Source organism: Castanea sativa, chromosome 3 (genome assembly GCF_040712315.1).
Source record: "Castanea sativa cultivar Marrone di Chiusa Pesio chromosome 3, ASM4071231v1".
Taxonomy (NCBI): Eukaryota; Viridiplantae; Streptophyta; class Magnoliopsida; order Fagales; family Fagaceae; genus Castanea; species Castanea sativa.
In genome coordinates, this window is record NC_134015.1 from 29,717,437 (window position 1) to 29,731,648 (window position 14,212).

The window sequence follows — 14,212 nt, forward strand, 5'->3', positions numbered from 1 at the left end:
ATTACATAAGAAATAATGTCAGAAAATTTTAAAACCCCTTTTTTGACATTTCATTTAACTTTATATATATATATATATATGTATGTATGTATGTATGTATGTATGTATGTATGTATGTATGTATGTATGTATGTATGTATGTGTGTGTGTGTATATATATAATCCTCATACAAAATTACATTTAAAAATCTAATAAACGATGCTACATCTCATTTAACACCTCTGTTTTGAAAATCATTAGCCAGTAAATATATGATAATAGTAAAAAACGTTACAAATGAAATTATGATAAAAAGTGATAAAAATAATTAGCTACTATCATTATGAAGTAATAGTCTATGATTTTACACATCTAAAGAAGTGGAATATATAGAGTTTACTTAAGGTATATGTAAAGATTCACATTAAAAAAAATATATGTAAAGCTCAAAAAATGTATATTCTATAAATAAATAAAAAGGTATATGTAAGGTTTTTGTTAACTTAAAAGAAAATGAAAAATCAATTATTGACAACAACAACAACAACAATAATAGTATAGAAATAATTACATTCCCCTTGCTTGAGGTTTGAAGAAATGACACTCTACCCCAATCTTGAAAGGAAAAAATATTTTCACTATTTACATTTGTTTGACCAAACTTTGTTAAATTAATATTATTGTGTACTAACCTGCCTGTGCTTAAGGTAGGTTCCAAAATTGTCCTTAATTTTAAAATTAAATTCTCTTATTTTAAAATTTTAAATTAAAGTGTATTTCAAAATATTAAGTAATGTCTTTTGCTTTTTTTCCCCCCCTTTTCTTTTCCAAATGAGTTATGGAGAGATTTGTCATTTCAAATGTTTTGCTATTTTATAAATTTTTATTTTAATTCTAAAGTTATGAGTAATGTCTTTACTAACCATGGTTAAACATTTATAAATAGATTCTTAAATAAATTTAAAATATTTTTTATTAATATAAACAAAATGGGAGTGTTATTACTTATTACCCCAAATATATGTAATAAGATCACCCTAAAAAAAATTATCTCACGCAATTCGCGGGTCCACGACTAGTTATTGATAAAAGACAATAGTTAGTGCAACAAGCCATTTAGGTACTTGTCATCATTTAATTTCATTGTTAATCATTTGTTAGAATATGCAAATTAATCATCCAAAATTGCTTCAATTTAATAAGAAAATTAAGTAAGTTTACTAAAATATTTATGTAATAGGTTTTTATTTCCTATCTTAATTTTTGCATTGGGGGTATAATCATCTTCAATAATATGTGTTATACTTTTAAAAATAAAAGTGATTAAAATTTAGTTGTTATAGAAATTTATATTAAAATTATACAATATTTAGAGACGTAAATTTGAATATATGGCGTCCATTTTATGAGTTTTATATCTTACCGTCGTCGAAGAGTATGAGAGCAAGTTAATTTGGAGTTAAAAGCATGCATGCAGATGAATTGAATGTTTTCATATCATGGACACAAGCATGTATTTGGTGAATAATAATAAAAATTACAAAGAGTTTAATAACTATTTTTGTTTTATTTTAAAATATCCCAGCTACAGTAACAAAACAAATACTATCAAGCTCTTGAAGCTGTGTATCTATGACTGTGTAAAATAGTTCAGTACGATAATGATGTAAATTTGTATTTTGTTGGGTGTTGCGTCGCGGCCTCCCACTAACTACAAATATTTCATCCATGTTCAAGATAGGAATATTATGTGTGGTACAAAATAAAGACACTTCAGTCAATAAAGATATCCATTCGTCATCTCTCATCACTTGCAATCGTTGCTTAGACACTTTAACAAGATCCATAGCATTTACTATATCTTGATTTTTTTTTTTTTTTTTTTTTTTGCAATGCTATTGACAACTCATTTGTGATCTCTAAATGTTTTTCACTAAGTGTAGAGTAAAGACAAATTCAAAAGATAGAATTGACCTCATAATAGATCGAGCTTCAACTTTTTGGTCAAAGAGACCATCTTCTTCAATAATCTCAAGTACATCAACAACAGCAGAGAACATTAAAAACAAGTTGAGAATAGTCTCATAATATGATTCCCAACGTGTATCACCATGACGTTTAAGATTTATCTCTTGATTCAAACCTTGCCCACTTCTATGTACATCATTCTCTAATTCTTCTTTAACTTTTGGCAAATTGTGCATCTCGAAGAGCATCTTATCTCTTACAAGAGCCTCCAACAACAGTTACTAAATTACTAACCACATAAAAAAATTCAGCAATGTTAATGTGATTTTTAGCAACGGCAACAAGCGTCAATTGAAGTTGATGAGCAAAAAAATGGACATAAAATGCTGACTTATTCGCTTTCAAAATTAAAGTTTTGAGACCATGGATATCAACTTGCATATAACTAGCCCCATCATAACCTTGCCCATGTAGTTTCGATAAACTCAAATTATGTTCACAAAGTAAACATTCAATAGCATATTTGAGTGACAAAGTGGTGGTACTTGCTATGTGTACAATACCAAGGAACCGCTCTATAATAATTCTTTTTTTGTTCACATAACGAAGAACGAGGACCATTTGCTCTTTCACTAAGATATCACGTGACTCATCAACTAATATTGAAAAGAACCCATTGTCAAGATCCTTGATGATGGCTTTGAATGTTTCACGTGCAATTGCATTCACAATGTCTTTTTGAATTTCATGGTAGGTAAGCTTGAAATTTTTTGGAGCTTTTTGCAACACTTCATTGATAGATTCATTGTGATCCCCCAAAAATTATAGAAGCTTAAGGAAATTTTCTTTACCACTTGAACCTTGAGATTCATCTTGACCGCAGAAAGCTAATCCCCAGCATAAAAGGAATCTTATGCAATTAACTATTGCATTTAATTGAACCTAATATTCAATTTTATCTTGATTGGATTGCTTAACCAAAACACTTTGAATGTGCTGCTTTTTCTTCATTAGATCTTCACTCTTCTTGACAGCTTAGTTATGAGCACTATTAACTCCTCCAACATAGGAATTTAACTTCTCTTTTTGATTACAAAGTTTGAATCCCTTCATTAAAAAAGTCTCACCTCCTCCTTACTTACCAACATCTTGCCCAAATAGGTGGCAATATAAACAAAATACTGCATCCTTGTCTATACTATATTCTAACCACTTTCTATCTACATACCATTCAGATCTAAATCAACGGGGCTTTCCAGAAAAATCTGTTAAAGGGTAATCATGGTTTTGGAAAACAGGTTGACAAGGGCCTTTTTGTAAATAATATCTTCTTATTTCATCATGATTATTAGGATGATAAGATGATATCTTTTCTCGTAGCCCGGGATTTGAAAGAAGATTTTCTAAGTTAAAGTCAACATGAATTTTCTTAGAAGATGAAGATGAATCTTGCACAGGAGATTAATCTGGGTACGTGATTTTTTTATCAAATATTTGTCCATAATTCTAGCAAAAGAATAAATATTATATTATAAGTTCATTTGAAATATTAATAAAATTATTAATTATTGTTGTTTAGTTGTTTCATTAATTTGTTTATCTTTTATAAACTATAATTTGTTATATTGTTGTTTCATTAATTATAAAATTATTAATTGTTGTTTAGCTTAACATAATTTAATTTGTTTGTCTTTTATAATGTATTGGTTAATTAAATTATTAATTATTATTGTTTAGTCGCTTCATTATTATTTTTACTAACTATTAGCACACACCCCACACTATGCACTAGCACACACCCCATGTGCATTGTCCACGGCTCACCCACTGCCTACCTAGTGCCTAAGTCCTAGCATAATTTAATTTTGTCTTTTATTGGTAAGTTAGGCTAACTGCCTCTACATGCCTTTACTTCCCCCAATTCAAATATCTCACCCAGCCCCCATTCACCCACCCACTCAACAGACAAGCCCCATAGCCCCCAGTCACAAGAGCCAATCACAATCAGATAAATTCACAATACTCAATACACTAAAAGACAAACTTAGTAACTCACCTCACCAACACCAATAGATAAAGTCAAAACAAAACAAGGGCAAAAGGCAAATAAATTTATAACTTATAAAGTAAAGCTAAGCCAATAAGCCAATTACAATTCAAACTTTAAAGAGAGAGAGAGAGAGAGAGAGAGAGAGAGAGAGAGAGAGAGATTCTCATTTCAGTCTTCAGATAAAGAGAGAGAGAAACAGAGAGTTCAGACCACAGTAAACCCATTAACCCAAAGATGTAAGAGTTTAAGAGAGAAAAAGAGAGAGATCAGAGAAGTAAAGTGTAAAGATGAAATACCTTAAGGGAGCAAAGAGGCCTGAGGGGCGGCGACGTTGGATAGCACGTCAAGGCGAGGAAGGAATCGAGGCCAAGCATGACCGATCTCCGATGCCCGATGTGCTCTGGAGCTCGAGTTTGAGGCCCGATGCAATGACCGATGACCGAGTTTGAGGCATAGGCGCAATTGCACCAATGTGGGTTTTGGTTTTGGTTTTGGTTTTGGTTTGTTTGTTTTTGGTTTTGGTTTTGGTTTTGGCTTTACCATTTGATGAATTGGTGGACACGTATTGGGTTTTGGCTTTTTTTTTTTTTTTTTAGAATCTGTGGGTTCGCTTTACCATCTGTTGGGTTTGCTTTACCATCTGTTATTTAGGATTGATGTTGGCCTTTTTTTTTCCCTAGGCTTGCTCTGTTACAATTTTTTTTTTTTTTAGATTTTAGTTCAAAAAAAATTTTGGGGCTTTTTTTTTTTTGTACTTGAAAGTAGAGAAAAAAAAAATTATTTGAGGGTATTCCTAATTTTGCTTGAGGGCGTTCCTAATTTTTTTTAAAGGGTAAGCAAATAAAAAATTTTTAAATCATTATATAGAAAAAAAAAATTTCAGGTTAGGGTGGTCCTGGGACAACCCTAGGCTGAACTTGGCGCCGCCACTAGGTAGGAAGGTTAGAGAGAGAATAAAATAAGCACCTGCTACAGTGAGGAGGTTGGAGCTTGTGGCTAAAAATTTTTAGCTATGAACACCCAATGTAAAGGATTTTTGGTGTTTGAAAAATAGCCATTTGGGGGTTTTACATCCCCTAAAGCTAATGCTCTAATGACATAAGCAAAATGATATTAATAACTTGGATCAGGAATTTCACGAATGGTTCTATTAATCACACACACTATCAATGGATTTCACACATAAATATATGCATGCAAGTATTCATTATAAATCCATTGATGATTGCCGTAATTATCTTCACTCTATTACGTTTTAAATTACACATCACACTTAAATACAATCTTAATTTCAGAGTCAAAACACATGTTCATATATCCGTATGAAAGTGATAGAGAGATATTTAACAAAGTCTTGGCAAAGTTCTGTTGTGACTGGGAAATGTCAGGACATTACGCCTAACCAATTTTGACATTTGACCCTTCATCTCGCTACACACTTTCTCCAACTCTACCACCCTCCACTGCATCCTTGAAAGGTTTTGTTTCATATCTTCATTCTCTTCCAAGAAATTCTCTGCGTCATTGTCTTTGTCATTGTACAAAACTAGCTGGGTAGTGCTGCTCGCGCTCAGATTGTTACAATAATCCAACTCCTTTGGTACTTTGGATTGTTGAGATATAAGTGCTTGAACTGCAATCCTCGGAGGGATTCTAGGATTCTTTGCCAGCTCTTTACACACTGCAAGGCTGAGCTTCTCATAGTTAAGGCATCCACATAATCTTGATCGTTCCTCAATTGAAAGACTTACGTGAGACTGAATATCCACAAACCATGTTAGTATAGAGAGAGCGAGCACTATTCTAGAAAAGAATAGAAACACTTGGGTCAGAATTAAGTATGGGAGCGGGAACATATGTGTGTGGGAGAGACGCGGATATAACTGTATGCAACCGTCAAGATAAGGAACGTAACAATCAACCACCAATCATGGGCATTGCATTCAATTAATAACATGAACAAGTTTTCACCTCTAGAAATCACAGGGACTTAATGGAGAAAATGTTTTTTTGACCTTCCAATTTTATATTCTAAACATCAACTGATTGTCATATTCTCGTTGTCCTTTTCTTGAAATATTAAATCCTTTGATTATAAAGGGAATATAGATTACTTATTACAAATGTTGTTTGTTAGGACAAATTAATATTTTGTCGATGGCAGCAGCAAATTTGGACAACTATGGATACAATATGGCAAAACATATGGGCCATAGATTTTTGAATAATGTTGATTCCCAAATTCCCAATACATCCCCCCATTCCCTACCCTTTTCCGGAGGGAACTTCCTTATCCTCTCTCCCCTTGTCTCCCCCCAACCCCCTTCCCCCCTCTCTTTCGGTGGATTGGATAATGATGTAAAGAACCATTTGTTTAGCGAAAAGAAAAATCACAGAAATAGTTTGCATACTCATATCTTATCCATTAGATACAGGTAGAACTGCCACAATGGAACAAATTTTCAGAACAGATGAGAAAATTTAATAGGGTGTATATCTAGCTTGCATATGGAAGATAGTATACCCATTACTATCTTTACTTAAGTCCAATGAGGAATCCTCTCCAGTTAAAGAGAAAGTCCATTTCACATTAAGATTTTAATTGCTAGATTTGACAATGTTCAGAGTCTCATGTCATCTAAAATTATAAATAACCTGAAATACACTCATTTCAAACTGAAATGATCCTAATGCGCTCAAATGGAACGGCAGGAAGTCTTATTTTAGAATATAAGAAGACAGAATCAAACACAGTATCCTAATAACTCGTTCTACCCAGATTGGAATTAAGAAATATTGAAAGAGAACTTGCTTGCGCATCCAAAAGACTTTGTCTTAATATATTATTTTTATCGTTGATTGTATATGGTTTGGTTTTATATTCTACCTAAAGTATTCAATGATATGGCAATACTTGGTAAGAATGGAAACAAAGAAAAGGTTATGAAAATATTCACCTGAATATAAATATCGATGGCTCTGTAGACCCCATCAAAGCAATCTCTGGCAGAATCTGGTAAACTTTCTACTACTCCAAGAAACTTAGAGATCTTAAGGTTCTGATCAGGAGATATCTCACTCAAATACTTATCAATCAATCTACCAACTTTCTTCATCTTGTGGATGGAAATTTCATCACTATTAACAAATACCCGAATCAATCTTAAAACTAAATTAACATCATAAACAGCCCTGTCATGGCCAGAGACCAGCAAGTCATCTAATGTTGCTTGGTCAAGCATTCCACCAATTAATTTCTCCAACCCAACTTTGTAATCTTTGTTAAGACCACAACCAGAGACAATTCTTAGTACCCACAACAGCCCTCTGCAAGAAAATGCTTCTCTCCCCACTGTGACAACACCATGAATAGCTGTATCTGCAAGACCTCCATACTCACACTTTGAATATAATTGATTAATTGCTTTGCTTTGAGCTGCAGTCTTCAGGTAATGAAGGAGGAATCTTGTGATTATCAAACTGTTGTTAGCAGTCCCATAAGCCCCTAAACTCTGAATGACTTTTTCAATGATATTTGGTGGCAAAACAGCCAAATCTTCAAACCACCATGCTTTGCTTGATGAAGATGACTTGATTAAATCAGGAGTAGATTTGGATGAGGAAGAAAATCTGTACCCAGATGCAGTTTCAGGAGAAGATGAAGACGAAGAAGATGAAGCAATGAAGTTTGTATCTGAATTTTGAGCAATCTTTACTAATAGTGCAGAGATGAGCTTTTGAACAAGGCCAGATGAATCTGCATGTGTAAAGATTGGAAAACAGCTTTTAAGACATACAAGTATGTCAATCCATGACCAGTAAAACATTCCCGCTAGAAAGGTCTCTGTCTGTTGCAAGAGATTGCAGGTTGAAACCTTCTCAGTCATCCCAAGAAAGACTGCACAACAGTGGAAAAGGGACACATTTGAAACTGTGATTGAGATTTTACCATTGTTGTAACAAAATCTACACACCAGTTCAAACCCATTTGCACCTCCTGGGAAGTCATTGATTTCAATACCCACCAATTTCTTGGTCTTGGTTCTTCTCTTTTCTTGGTCAATCATTTTCTTTAACCTTGAAGAATATTTTGATACAATCTTCTGCACAAATGAAACTTAAACACTTCAAAAAAGAAATTTTGAAATTTTAATTAAAAAAAATTCTATTGATAGAGCTTTTAGAGTACCTCATTCAGAAAGAATTTTTGTTCACCATTGATGTGGATTTGCAAATCACAGAACTCTGGCATAGCTGATTTGCATTAAGGAAACCAAGAAAAGAAAACTATGTTTGTGTCACGGACAGTGTGAAATGCTGAATGATATGTTCTGGTAGAAGAGAAAGGAAAGAACATTTATATATGCACTGTGCAATAATATAGTGGGGCAATGCCTGCAATACTTTTTTGTAGTAAATGATCAGCAGAATCAAAACCATGTGTGGATTATTTATAGCATCATTGCCGATGCTTCCCTAAGGAGCAAAATTTTAAAAGAAAAAGAAAAAGGGAAAATAAAAACACCCTTTTTGAGTTAGAGGTGGTAGACAGCAGCGTAGTTAAATAATTATATAACTATTTTAGCTACACCAAAACACAAAAATATATACTGCAACAGTGAAGCTAAAGGTAAAGTTTTTACCTTCATTACTACAGTGCACAGCTATATATGGTTGTGCACTGTAGCTGAAAGCTAAAATATATATATATATATATATATATATATATATATATATATTTTGTGTTCATACTACTTTTTTTATTTTTTATTCTTTCTACATTTCGTTCTCCTTTCTCCATGTCTCTCTCCTCACTGCCTCTCCATCTCTTCTTTCTTCCTCCACAAACCCTTCTTTCTTCCTCCATAGACCCGCCTCAAATCAAAGCATTCTGTTTCGCTTTGCACTCATCATCACTGTCTATGATCACTAATCAATGATATATATGCAGTGGAATTTTCGGTAGCATTTTTCTTTGTTTCAAGCGATTGAGTTGAGATGAATCCACTGTGTTGCATTGCTCCGATTTCGATCGTGAAGGACCGAGCCACGCCGTTGGCAGCAAAATCGAGCGGTCAGTATCAGTTAGGGCTCGATTCGTCGGTGAAGACCGTGAAACCGTGCCCCTCGGCGCAAGTCTCGTCCACCGGTACCGAATCGAACAGAGTATCGAGCATGGGTTTCATTTTGGCTGTGTTGATTTTTCTAGGTTTTTGTTTTGTTCTTCTTCACTGGTTTTGATGGGATTTGATGGGCACAGTGGGGTTGTGGTTGTACAGTGATTTTTATGGGTTTGATGGTGGTTGTGGTTGTGTGTTGGTGGTTAAATGAAATATTATTTTATTGTAGTATTTATATTATTTTATTGTGTTAAAAGCTAAAATAGTTCCACTGCGGTAGGATGTGAGAAAGTTAAATAGATAAAGTGACTTTTTGTGTAACTAAAAAGCTAAAAATTTAGCTCTACTGCTGTAGATGCTAGTATTTATCTAAGAAAATAGTAAAATTACTACAAATTTTACTACAAAATATTTAAAAACTGACTTGGCAATAAATATTATCGGTGAATATTAACATCCTAATAAATGAATATTTGAATTTACATTTTGGTGAATGCATGACACATTAGTTTGTAATACGCAGTATAATTGACAATGTGTCATTCATGTCGGTATCTCCTTGTTTTGTCTAACCAATCAAAGTATTACTCTCCTTTTTTTAGTGAGGAAAAGGCACTTCATTCTTCAATTAAGGGAATACAAGTTGGTACGACAAATAGAAAAGATAACGTAGAGTTTTGTCTCGTCTAGGTGACAGGCCCGGCAAGTCAAGAAGCAATGCTTTCAGTATATCTGTCTTGTTATTCCATTCGTCACATATGCAACTTAGGTTCCCTGATTGGCTTTGGACTTTCATGGGAGTAGCACTTTCGGGACATGTGAAGAAAGGGACCCACAGACACAGACACACGGAGACCAAATCTCTCGTGGGGAAGGAAATCAACCAAGCAAATTGACGTTTTAAATATATAATTTAAGAAAGAGAGGCAAATAGGCATAGCCCATAAAAGTACAAGAAGTAAGCTCTCACGGGCCTTTAACCGCTACAAGTTCAAGCAATGGGCTATTTGGAATTAAAAACAGCCAACATGTCGGCTATTCAGCTTTGCTGTAGTAGAAACAAAACTAAAAAATTATCTTGTAATTTTAAATGTACCAGTTTTTTTCCTATATGACTAGATTAAGTCTTGTCAATGACTTAAAGCAAGCTCAAGTTGTCTGTATAAAAATAAAATAGATGCCTTGGCAATTCAGACATCAATATACTTCAAGTTCATCCACCTAGTGAGTACTTGTGGTTCTGTGGTTCCCATGCCATATAGGTCTTCACACATTAGTTACTCTTTGAGTTTATTATGGTAACTGGTCAAAGTAAGATCTCTACAACTGACTGACTCTTCTGTTTATTTTTTTTTTTAGGGGTTAAATAAAATAAAATAAAATAAAATAAATTCAGCTTCATCACAAAAGGAAGCTACAAGTATGCTTTAAAAAAATTGGAAGAAAGTTACCCACCAAAACCTTCCCAAGGTTAGGTCAATTTCTAGGGGTTGATGGATTGGGTTGGGTTTTCATTTTTCAGGTTGGGTCAGATCCAGGTCAATAGATTCACATATCTACCTAAGCCAACCTGATCCACTTATTTTTAATATATATATTTTAAATATTTATCATTTGTTTTTTGTTAATTACTAGTTGGCTCCTCTCCCTGCTATAAAATAGAACTAGTTCATGTATTTCTTGACAAGGGTATGTTCGATAAAGAGTCAACAGCTCTAAAAACGCATGTTGTCTTACAAGCCCAAATAGAGGAATCTTATAATCAGGACATGGAGGCCCATACCAACCTTATTATCCACAGTTTGTGTTGCTAGTCAAAGCTCTTTAAGGCTGATCCTACAACATTTATTTAGTCAATCTTGCAAGTCTTAATGCATTTAATTAGTCAATCTTGAAGTATACTGATCGTGGGAAATACTGTAGAAAATGCTATGTCTATAATATTTTTACAACAAATTCTATGTGGCAGGTTGTTATGGGTTATTAATGGTGAGGTAGAAAAGTAATTTCAATGATAAGTTCAAATTTGAACAAATAACAACTATCGACCTTATCGTGAAAATGCTATGTACGTAGCACCTCTCAATACTATATCATTTATTTGCATTCTTATTTTCTATGTCTTGAAAATCTTGTAGTCATTTAATTCCCCCATGAATAGAGGGAAGTTCTAAGCACTATGGGTGCATTTACTTAAGCTATTGCAAAATGGTGTTTTGGGTTTAAATGAGCATTTATAAAAAAGTTATGAGGATTTACTGTTGTGAAATGGAATTTTAGATTTTATAAATGCACTTTTAGGCTCCCAAAATGCCTAATATAGTAAAAATTTGATATTAGAGTTGCTGGAGTGGTTTTTGTGTTATGTCATAGGTTGTGTTATTTTCTAAGAATAGATATTTTGTAAGAGAAATGGGGGAGAAGATGGAGACGTGTTTATGGGCAGCAAAATGATGAAATTTCAGAATAAGAGAGTGTGGGAGAGATGCAAATGCTCCCTCTAGTGTGTATAGCTTGGTCCTCTTTATATAGAGCCAAGTATGTAATTAGATTAGAATTAGTTGAAGAAAAGATTAGCAAATAAGGAAAAGTCTTTAGCAAAATGAGTGATTTCTTTAGTTGGTTTTTGGTTTTTAGCCAAAAGAAGAAAATCTAAAATTTAAGGTTGCTAGAACTACTATTATGGCTGTCTCTCACAGTTGCACAGTAGTAGATGTCCTGACACAGCTGGATGATGTCAGTTATATAATGTTATTTGCTAAAGAGAATATTCAGCATTTTATTTCATGGTTTTGACTAAAAATGGTAAGAGATCTTTTATGGGATCTTTCTATTTCTAGTACAGCAGCTGGAGGCAAAAGATTTGGCTTTAAATGGTAGAATTTCTTTTATGGGATCATTGCTTCTTTGGGTGTGGCAACTAGCTGTTGAGATTGGGAATTAATGGGCTAATTATGTCACTTTGAGACATGTGCCAACTGCCTAAGTTGCTGCAGCTTCCACTAGAGCTATTGCTAGTACTTTTTAGCTAAGTTTCCTCTTTTAAAAAATTATATGTTTAATCCATGCTTTTATTGCAACATAATTTTAGTATGTAGTAAACTAATTGGTTGATTTTTAATGAAGCTTTAGAGATGTAATTATGGTCTTGTGACCAAATCTTGGAAAGCAAGGAGAACATTTAATGCTAGATGAGATATTAAATAGATTTCTTATATTTGATTTAGCCATGTGTTTGGGTTAGATTTAAATGAAAATAGTAATATAATTTATATGAAATAATATAATTAGATTTTCAAATTTTTATTATATGATGAACATTAATTTTTAGGTAAAGAGCAATGAGGAGTTTTATTATTTCATATAAGTTTTATTACTAGATGTTACCTACTACACACTAACTCGTCAGAATTTTAGGAATTGAAGAAGGCATTCCAAGTAACATGTTTCATTTATTAACTTTGAACCGCTGAAGCTTTATTGAACATACTTCTTGGCTCTCTAAACCACAACTCCCAATGTTCCCTAATGAGACTCATGAGCTGAAAATGAGATTATGTACAATGAGCTTGAACCATGGGTTTTGATGAGATAATATTGTCATGAGTTTTGAACAATGGGCTTTGGCATTGTTTTGTATAAATATGGACTCTTTTGAGCTTGAAAGGAGATTTATCCAAAATCTACGATGATATTAACGTGGTATAGGTTGCCAATGAAATAATGCCATATGCCGAGAAAAAATAGTCATCAACAAACATTAGAGTCAAATATAAACAACATATAGAGAAACACAAAGATAGAGGATTAAAAAAAGAGAGAAATTCATATCTATTTTAGCATAAGATCTTGTTTTTTCTATTTTACATAATCACATTTCAAAAATACCCAAATATTGTCTATTTTACATTTTATTAAAATATTATTTCTTTCATATTTTCTCACCGGTGTGAAGCTTATACTGGCATGGATAACAATTGGGCATTTTTCCTTTCAACGGTGTAAAAATGGTTTTTTTTTTTTTTGGTTGAGAAAATCCATTCTATGAGATATAATACAAATAATTTGGGTTGTGAACCTTGAAAATATATGGGGGCTTAAGCCAATCTGTGACACAAGAGAAGCATGGGTTGTGTACCCACTTCGTGATGTAGATAAGATATGGGTTGTGAGATTGTCTCGTGGAAGAGGAGAGGTTATTGGTCATTAGAGATTAGACAACAATTCGAAAATATATGAATTATTGGAAAGAAAGATTAGTCAACAATTCGAAAATATATGAATTCTTGGAAAGAAAGTCTGATCTGTGTAGTTATATAAAATTTAGGCATTTTTGGGCTTAAAAAAGATTGACCCAAAACCTATTATTTCTTGCTTGTGTAACATAAGTAGATAACGTTGATATGGCATGGGGTGCCAACAACATTGTGCTACATTGCTGTGAAAATATAATCCATAACAACGGGTGTATTAAGAGCTTAACTTAAATTATCAACAAAAAAAAAAAAAAAAAAAGAGCATAACTTAAGATGCATTCAATACTTCATTGATATCAAGAAAAAAAACACAATACATTTGTGCGTGCAAATCAATAAATATTGACAAATATATATATATATATATATATATATATATATATATATATATATATTCCAAAAAACATGTATTATTACTCCTAATTAAATATTTATTATTTCTTAACATATTCCCTTAGAATACTTGGTTTGCACACAAATTAATTTGAAGCATGTGCATTTTTCTTGAAACTTGTGTAGTTTTTTTTCCCCTTAAAAGAAGAAATTTATGTAACCCAAGTATTAAATAGGATAAGATCCTCTCCAATTAAATCTTCCAGTTTCCTTTATTTTTTATTTAGATGTAAGATGTAAGGCATTTAAAAATCAAATAAATGTCATGTATCACATTCAACTAAAAATGAAAGAGAATTAGAGGATTCAGATGGAGAGAATCATTTCCTATACATCTTAACCCATACTCGTAAAGCACTTGTTAACAAAAGCCTAACTTCATACCCTAGATTATGAGGGAAAGCTGTACAGACCTGCCGTAAAGTTTTCAGTTATTATATTCACA

At 32.9% G+C, this 14,212-nt stretch overlaps 1 protein-coding gene across 1 annotated transcript; it reads right to left on the reverse strand.

Moving 5' to 3' along the window:
• Positions 1 to 5,187: 5,187 nt before the first annotated feature.
• On the reverse strand, positions 5,188 to 8,420 carry LOC142627424 (BTB/POZ domain-containing protein At3g19850). Its single transcript, XM_075801285.1, has 3 exons — positions 8,188 to 8,420; positions 6,956 to 8,101; positions 5,188 to 5,755 (listed from the first exon to the last, which is right to left on the reverse strand). Exons 1-3 carry the CDS (start codon positions 8,248 to 8,250, stop codon positions 5,342 to 5,344), a joined length of 1,623 nt encoding a protein of 540 aa, XP_075657400.1. The 5' UTR covers positions 8,251 to 8,420; the 3' UTR covers positions 5,188 to 5,341.
• Positions 8,421 to 14,212: the final 5,792 nt, after the last annotated feature.

Excerpts from the sequence above, each read along its gene's own strand:
- LOC142627424 (XM_075801285.1), bottom strand. The coding sequence starts at position 8,250 with ATGCCAGAGTTCTGTGATTTGCAAATCCACATCAATGGTGAACAAAAA. Across the intron at positions 8,102-8,187 it reads AAAAATTCTTTCTGAATGAG|AAGATTGTATCAAAATATTC; the intron begins GTACTCTAAAAG and ends TCATTTGTGCAG. Across the intron at positions 5,756-6,955 it reads CCATCGATATTTATATTCAG|TCTCACGTAAGTCTTTCAAT; the intron begins GTGAATATTTTC and ends GTGGATATTCAG.